This window comes from Rutidosis leptorrhynchoides, chromosome 7 (genome assembly GCF_046630445.1).
Source record: "Rutidosis leptorrhynchoides isolate AG116_Rl617_1_P2 chromosome 7, CSIRO_AGI_Rlap_v1, whole genome shotgun sequence".
Lineage (NCBI taxonomy): Eukaryota > Viridiplantae > Streptophyta > Magnoliopsida > Asterales > Asteraceae > Rutidosis > Rutidosis leptorrhynchoides.
Genome location: NC_092339.1, coordinates 249,259,544 through 249,268,666, shown reverse-complemented (window position 1 = coordinate 249,268,666; position 9,123 = coordinate 249,259,544). Strand labels below are relative to the sequence as shown.

Genomic DNA, 9,123 nt, shown 5'->3' with positions numbered 1-9,123 from the left:
ATATGTATAATATTATATAATTATAATTAATATTATTTAATATGTCAAATTATAATAACATATAATATATTCGTATCTAAATAATATTTGTTGTAATAAAAATGATAATATTGCAATCTTAATAAAAATGATGTTAGTAATAATAATAATATTGATTATGATAAATATAACAATGTTAAAAATAATAATAATGTTCATAATAATAACTTAAAAAAAATTAATAATACAAAAAAATAAAAAAATAAAAATGATAAGTTTGAATAAAAAAAATAATACTTATATTCATAAAAATGATAATTCTAAAAAATGTTAATAATAATACTTTTAGTAATAATGATAATGATAACAACAATAATAATAACAATTATTATGATCATAATAATAATAATATCATAAAAGTAATAAATAAACTACCTAAAAATATGAAAATGTCGCATGCTAGGATGGAACTCGCGACCTCTTGGATAACCAACACACCTCCAAGCCATTCCTCTTTTTCATTTTTTTTAACATATCTCAGACCCAAAATGTTTTATCCCATATCATTTATGTTCCATTTACAGCCCAACCAAAAATAAGGACTCGGCCCCCTTTAGAACCCAAAGTCTAGCAGCCCATATTAATGAAAGTATGGTTATCTTTTGGGAGCCCAATTAAACGTCGATTAAAAAAAAGAAAAGGAACTCTCGGTCTCTTAAACAAAAGCAGTAACCCGTTTGATTTTAATATGGCATCCGAAATAATTGTGTGGGGACGAGCCAGCATGATACACAAAATAGAATTTTTGTTTTCGAATTAATAATAGGGAGTGGATGCAGGAGCTAGTAGTATTCTAACATCCTTGTCAAACTTTAATCACCTTGGGCCATCAACTTAATACTCAAAAGTTAAAAGCAAGTTGTGCTTTGATTTATGGCCGTTACTTTTCTACTTGTTTTAATCAATTGCATACCTTTTTAAATGGATTAGTAACCGAAAGGAATCATAGCAGAGCAGTAGTAGCGACAAAGGAGATGAGATCATGAATTTGCACTATCTAGGCTCCACTAGCAATTAACTTTAATCATTTATTAGTATATAAACGTGAAACTATCGTCATTCATTATTATTACTCTTTTATTTATATTAGTTGTTGTACAGGAACCGAGAAATGAAGATAGGATCCCGAAAAAAATATGAAGATCGTAGCAGTAGCAGTAATTCAAGCTTAGAGTTTGGTTTTTGTGGCGTTCGAAGAGCAACAGCAACGAAGGGTGATGGTAGGATGTTCATGGGTTTGGGGATTCATGTATTTCGTATAGCAGCAGTTTATATGATGGTTAAATGGGTCGTTGCTGGACAGAAATTAATAGCAACGATAACAAGCACACGTGATGTTCTTGTTTGGGTCTAACCGAACAGAAAAAGGAGTTCCAGGAACATTACTTATGCACTAGTAGACAACTCTTGTAAGGATCGAATGATTATGAGTGTGAGGATAATGGGTTATGGTTTTTGTGATGAAGATGGTGTTCGATGTTCATACTCGTTTGATGAAGGTAGGTTCGTTGTCATGGGGTGTGGCGGGTGTGAGTGCAGGTGGTAGTTCATATTCGCATAAAACGTAAAGTAGATAGTATGTAGTAACAAATAACAATGGATTTACATATGGTGGTGGTAGTGGTTCAAGAGGATATTTGATAATGGAAAAAGTTGTATAATTCGTTTAACACATGAATGGATTGGTTTATACAAAGAATTTCGTCGACAAAGAATCTGATGTAGTACAATGAAATAAGAAAAAAATAGTACAGCAGATGGGGACGTGAACATATAAAGGATTTTCACTTTGATTCGAGATAGGGATACCTAACAAATTTTGGACTGATTCAGTTGTTTGATTCTGCTTGTTACAAGTTTGATAGTTTAATCACACTAGGATTCGTGCAAGTAGACTGAATACGTCTTCCTTACTTCTACTGTATGTATATATTCATATATATACGTATATCTATATCTGTTTATTTAAAATTTTGTATATCCTATATGTGTATATGTATTTATATGTAATTGTATTTATATATATATTGATGATGTATTTGTATATGTATATATTTATCTCTAACTCTTATTTTTTTTATAATTAACTAATATGATTATATTAATACTACTAATATAATAATAATCTATTAATAATAATTATCCTAATATTAACCATCTTAAGAATAATAACACTAACAGTTTATAAAAATGTTCATAATGATATTAATAATAATAAAAATACTAATGACAATAAAAGAAAATAATAATGATAATAATTTCATAACATCTTATACATAACAAATTTCATATATTTTATGTTAGAATATTAATATTAATATTAATATTTCAAATATTAATATTAATATTAACATTTAATAATAATGAAAGTAATGATATTAATATTAATATAACAATTATATTCAAATTTGTAATTAAATATTAATATACTACAATTTATTAATTATATCTTATATACTAATTATATAATATATTGAATCTTTAATATTTATATATTTACATATTTATTTACACACAATTGTTCGTGAATCGTCGGGAATGGTCAAAGGGTAATTGATTACATGAATATAGATTTCAAAACTTTCGAGACTCAACATTATAGATTTTTGCTTATCGTGTCGAAATCATATAAGAATTAAGTTTAAATTTGCTCGGAAATTCCCGGGTCGTCACAGGGGAGGGAGCTCCAATTTTCTTTTTTTGTTACTTATTTACTAGCCTTTACTTCACATCACACACACACAACATACTTATACTTATTTTCTCTCAACTTTCTCTCTAAATTTGTAAGTATTACATCTTCTTCTTTCATCTCTTTTTCCTTTGAAAAACCGAAACCATCATCATCAATTTGCTTGTTTTGTTGTTTGTTGTTAAAGATCAAACTTTATAGTTTGTATCTTCATGAATCTTGTTTCTTCCATCTTTGTTTGATGAGAAATCAAGAACAAGGATATAAGTTCTATAACTTATGGTTCTACACTTAAAATGTTATAAGATTTAAAGTTCATAAGCTTTATAATCATACTTGTGTTCATGTTTTGTAGACTTGAAGTTTATTTCCTTAAGATCCAAACTTTGATTTGAATCTTCTCAAGTATGAAACAAACATGAACATAATACTTGTAACATTAGTTTATTTCTTTCTTTTGTAAGTACTTTAAAGTTGTGATATTGTTAATTTGGTCAAGTATTACTAGTTAAACTTGATCTCATATTTCTTGAAACTAAAGTTAACTTTATAAGTGCAAGGACATGGAAGTATAACTTTCTAGTTATAACTTCACACACTTATGTTGGATCTAAGTTTTTATAGCTTATGGTCTTCTAATTTTTTTGTAAACAAGAGCTTATAAGCTTATATACATTTTACAAGATGAAAATCTAAGTTTCATAACTTATTGTTTCATTAAAGTGAAGATCCAAGTTCTATAACTTAGGATCTAACTTAAGAACACTAGATCTAGACTTTCTAGTCTAGGATCTTTAAGATCTAACTAAGATCTAAGTTCTACAACTTAAGATCTTGTTTATTTAGTTTACTTTCAAGTTTGTAGCTTAATACTACTATTAGAACTCATGTATGTGTCGGATCTAAGATCTTGATGTAACTTTGGTTCATCAAACTACTTACAACCCTTAATTAAGTTGTGCTACATATCTTAGACTTACACTAGTGTTATGATGGTCAAAACTTGGTTAAGATGATGCAAACACATCAACGAGTTGTACACTTGAAGCTATAAGCATCAAGGATGAGAACCGTGATGAGCATCAAGCACCAAGAACCCACCAGAGCACCTTACCTACTGTTTTCCGGGTCTGATTAGTAACCTGGGCTACTGAAAAAGTTTATTTCCAGCTAGTTCGGTTTGAGTAGATGATTTTTCATTTAGACCTCGTCTTAATCCCAGTTACGGTTTAGGATTTATGGCCTTCCGAAAGTCACTACACCCTTTTAACGTTGTGCTGAAATTTCTGACCTACTCGCACTTAAACCATCGCCACGGTCAAACTAAGAAGAGTTTGGTTTTGAAAATTGGTCAACCTCTAGGGACTCATATACGGATCCATGGCCACTGGTCTCACCTCATTTTAGTTTGTATAGAGGTCGTGGCGACTGAACGAAGTCAGCCTTTATTTCAATCTCAATTCTTGATTGAAACTTACTTTACACTTTTTGATTAATGATGAATGATGATGATACTTAAGACCTAATTTACATACTTTTAAACCTTTGGGAACGATTTACTGACTTAGTAACTTTTGACTTAGGTTGAGGACCTTTTGGACAAACTACTTGCTTACTTTCCCGAATCAATTTTACTACTTTTCACTATGAGTTATAGCATCCCTTTTTACTTTAACTATTTTGGGACTGAGAATACATGCGCATTTTACGTTTTACATACTAGGCATGAGTACTTAAACTTTATATATGTGTGGGTTATACAACGGCATAAACTTTCCCCTTAGCTCGATAACGTTTAGTTATTGGTCTTTGAACCGGTGAACACGAATTTTAGATATGGATCCATAGGGTTTGACATCCCCACTCGGGCTAGTCGCGCTAGCATTTAACGGGTGTTTAATACTTCGTAAACATACGCACTCGCCAAGTGTACTTTTATGGGGTGATATTTACGTTAAGTTAGTTACCAAGTGCCCACGGTTGAACATATACTTTATCATACTGATTTGAATTACTGATTTAAACTGCTGGTTGAAGCACTGAAATCTCGTGGCCTACATTAAATTACTGATCACAAACAAACTATAGCTCACCAACATTCGTGTTGACTTTTTAAGCATGTATTTCTCAGGTGCTTAGACGTTGTTTCTTCCTCTGTTAGACTTGCTGTCTTGGTGTATTAGACTTGCTATTACACACTTGTTGTGTTAGACTTCCGCTGCATTACATAGAGATGTCTCAATCATGGAACTTTTATTTTGCATTCATAACTTACGTTATTTTCAAATAATGGTTTTGTAACGACCTTTGGGTCACATACTTATGTTAATGCTTCAATTCATAGGAAGCACGTGATCTTTTGTAAAACGCTATCTTTTCATGAATGCAAAACTGGTTTTCAAACAGCATATAGTGTTTGACCTTGTAATGATCCTGTTGTTGATGATCCGTACACGTTAATTTTGTACGGGGCATCACACACAACACTTAGGCAAATCATACTCCATTACAAGCATGATGGTTTCATGTGTTGTCTAAATCATTTGGTACTATTCAACTGACATCAAATGACCTTATAAGACAACAATGGAATGCAGAAGCTTAACCCATGCACAATTTATGGTTAATGCTTTGTCAACGCCTAGGGAACCCAACATTCTATTTTTTTAATCAATTCGAATGTCCAAAGGGGTTTCCTGCAATTAGCTGTCGAAGAGGGAAATGCGTGTCACATGATTCCTGCCATAGTTGTCGGCTAAGTACAAACATCCTTTGTACCAGTGGACAATAGATCAATTACACAGTTATTAGGGCTCCTATAAATAGTTGAAACCACAATTGTATAAATTAGTGGTGTGAGTATTAAATAAATAGAGTTCAGACCTTGTATAAGCTTCATTCTTTCGAAAGCTATTTAGGTGTAATCTGTATTAACCGGTTATCTTTTTCGCTAAAGGATAACCGTGATTCTTTGAGAGTATTTCGATAAAAGAATAACGTTGAAAATTACATATGACTCTGATTTAATTATTTGTTAATTATATGCTTAACTGTTAAATTAACCTAATTGACAAAAAGAATTGTATTCACCCCTCTAAAAACTTTCTGTTGTTAAATCGGGACTAACAGTTTCTAAGCTGTTGAAAGTTAGACATAATTCGAACCCTTCAAGGGATTTTATGTTGAATCCTTCGACCGTGCAAAGAATTGGAAACTGCTCTATTAGATCGATATCAATGATTTCTATGATGAGAGCGAACTTCAAGGAATCTTTGATAGAGTCATCTTCATCGAGATTGATCTTCCTAAATTTATCAACATTTTCCGATCGATTATTATTTCCCAGGACTTCAGAAAAGTTTCGATCGTCTCGAAAAGCATCACTGTGTTTGTTTTGCTCTTTTTGCTCGTATGTTAACGTTTGGATATATGTATGATTCATGTTTCCCGTTCTAGGTCTGGAGCTATCCTTAGATGTTGTATGTTGGGTATTTGTGGGTTTGTGACCTTCAGTTCTTGAACTGGTTTGGTTGGATTCAAAGGTGTTGCCATTGTTATTTTGAGGTCCATTAGGTCGTTTGTAGTTCTTCTATTTATATGGATTATTTCCATTTCTTTCATTTGCACGATAAGCTCGAATCCATGATCCATTCATATAAATGGTGTTTATTCTTTTCAGTAAGTGATCCACATCGATATTTCCTTCAAATTGCACAAAGCCAAACCTTTTCCCGTTTTTTAGGTATTTGTTTGGCGGTATGTACACGTCCCTGACATGACCATATTTTTTTGAAGAACATTCAAAGATCGTTATCGTTCCATTGCTCTGAGTGGTCGAAAAACATAATAGAAGCGAAGTGTTTGAGTGTGTTATGAGTGTTCTTAGGTAGTGAGATGTTGTTTGGATAGGTCACACGAGGGTGATGATTTTCGGGACGTGGAAGGTGGTTTTTAGGTTTCCGTGATGGGAGAGTTGTTTGAGGATATCCACCATATCTTGTAATTAGTTCTCGGATGTTTTACTTTTTTTTCCATTGATGATCCATTTTTTTTCTTTTTCTTATGACCTTAATCCACTCTCTTTCGATTTCTTTAGGTATATTTGCTGTACAGGTTAAGTTTAAATGGATTTTGGCCGGAGATGCGTGATGTTTAGCCGAAAAAATAGGGGTGAAAGGTGAGGTGAGGAAGGGGAAAGGATGCATCTTGAGAGAGACTTTTTGTTTAGCCGAAAAAATAGTTGTGTGTTTTTGATTTGGTTTGCTTGTATGTTGTGGTTCGTTGTAGGAATTGTTCATTGATAGTTTGGTTAGCATTGTGAGCTTTCATTTTGGTCGTACGCTTTTTGTTTAGCTCGAAAGTTTGATAGTTTGCAAGTTTTAGGAGTTTCATTTTTTTTTTTTTATGACCACCTATTTTGATTATAAAAAAGATAAATAAAAAAATAGTCCATATACGTATCACCTCAATAGTATATATCACCAAATTGTAGTTATTTCGGTTCAATAATCTTCAACTCGTTTTCCATGAAAGTGTCTCATCCAATTAAAATAAAATAAAATAAAATAAAATAAAATATTCAAATGAAACCAACTTTTAAGTTGAGATCCAAGGAATCAATCAGAGTGCGACACGTGGCGCGATAATCACATGTGATTGAGAAAAAATAATTTTTTAAAACATTTTTTTGTTCGAAATTTTTTTTTTCAATCACATGTGATTGGATTTGACATGCAGTAAATCACATGTGATTCTGCATGTCAAATCCAATCACATGTGATTGAATTTTTTTTTTATTTAGTAAAATGACGAATTACAGTAAATTTGTGATAAAATCTTTAAACACCAAGTTTTTGATTAAAACTTAATTAAATCACTGAATTAAAATCTGAAATTTTGAAAATATGGTCATGAAACGCTAACAAACTTGATTAAATCACCGAATTAAAGTCTGTTTCCGGTTGAAATTTTTTTTTGTTTGAAAAAAATTTTGAATTTTTTTCTTCAATCCTATGTGATTGGATTTGACATGCAGAATTACATGTGATTGGGTTTTACAATCACATGTGATTGGATTTGAAATGCTAAATTTAAAAAAAAAATTTAAAAAAAAATTTTAAAAAATTCTTTAAAAAAAAATTTGAAATTTTTTTTTTTACAATCACATGTGATTGTCGCGCTACATATTACGCTCTGATTAATCTGTTAGATTTTAAAAAAATTATTGAATTCAATGGATTACAACTCTATTTCGGTTCAATAATAACTCGTTTTCCATGAAAGTGTCTCATCCAATTAAAATTAAAATAAAATTAAATTAAATAAAAACCTAAATGATAAAAGAAAATCACCGACTTCAATCATCACCCCCAACAAGAATCTTTCAACCTTCTTGGAAATAAATCAAACTTATCCCCAATAAAATCACTAAATTCCCTAATTCCTATTTATTCAATCATATTATCTTACATGGTCATCATGGATCAATTTCAATCCAATCAAGTGAAACAACTAAAAGACATTTTCGCTCGATTCGACATGAACTCCGACGGCAGTTTAACACATCTTGAACTCGCCGCTCTACTCCGATCAATCGGGTTAAAACCGCAAGGTGATCAAATTCATTCATTACTAACAAGAATTGATTCAAATGGAAACGGATCAATTGAATTTCAAGAGCTATTGAATGCAATATTACCTGATTTAAATGAAGAAGTATTAATGAATCATGATCAGTTAATGGAGGTTTTTAGATCGTTTGATAAAGATTGTAATGGGTTTATCACTGCAGCTGAACTTGCGGGTCAAATGGCTAAAATGGGTCAACCGTTGTCGTATAAAGAACTAACGGAAATGATGCGTGAAGCTGATGTTAATGGTGATGGTGTTATTAGTTTTAGTGAGTTTACGGCGATATTGGGTAGATCGGCGTCGGAACTTTTTGGTGTTACGGCGGCGTAGTTGGTTGTTGTTGTGATCTGGGTTTGACTAATTCTCCGTTGACTTATTATTGTTCTTTGTCTTTTAACTTTTTCTTTTTTGGTTTTTATTTTATCTTATCTTCATATCTTATTTTAGTGGATTAGGACTAAACATAAATGTTTATACGGATTATTTCGCTCGTTTAGATATCGGAATAAATTTGTATTCTAATTGCGTTCAAATTTTTCATAAAGACGTACATTGTTAACGACTGTCGTTTTAATAACGTTCATAAAGTACGTTTGTGAGCATATTAAGCTAATAAAAGAATCCGTAAATGTATATATTTTTTTTTTTTTAGGATTAGCGAGTAAACTCCTTGTAAACGAAACGAGTATCAAAAAAGGTAACCCTCGGATAATCAAGCTTGCATAAGGTTTTTCGTGTTCATATCAAATTGAGAAAGTCAG

At 31.3% G+C, this 9,123-nt stretch overlaps 1 protein-coding gene across 1 annotated transcript; it reads left to right on the top strand.

The window, feature by feature from the left end:
- The first annotated feature begins 8,088 nt into the window (after nucleotides 1–8,088).
- On the top strand, nucleotides 8,089–8,858 carry LOC139858100 (probable calcium-binding protein CML16). Its single transcript, XM_071846953.1, has one exon. It carries the CDS (start codon nucleotides 8,201–8,203, stop codon nucleotides 8,690–8,692), a length of 492 nt encoding a protein of 163 aa, XP_071703054.1. The 5' UTR covers nucleotides 8,089–8,200; the 3' UTR covers nucleotides 8,693–8,858.
- Nucleotides 8,859–9,123: the final 265 nt, after the last annotated feature.

Excerpts from the sequence above, each read along its gene's own strand:
- LOC139858100 (XM_071846953.1), top strand. The coding sequence starts at position 8,201 with ATGGTCATCATGGATCAATTTCAATCCAATCAAGTGAAACAACTAAAA.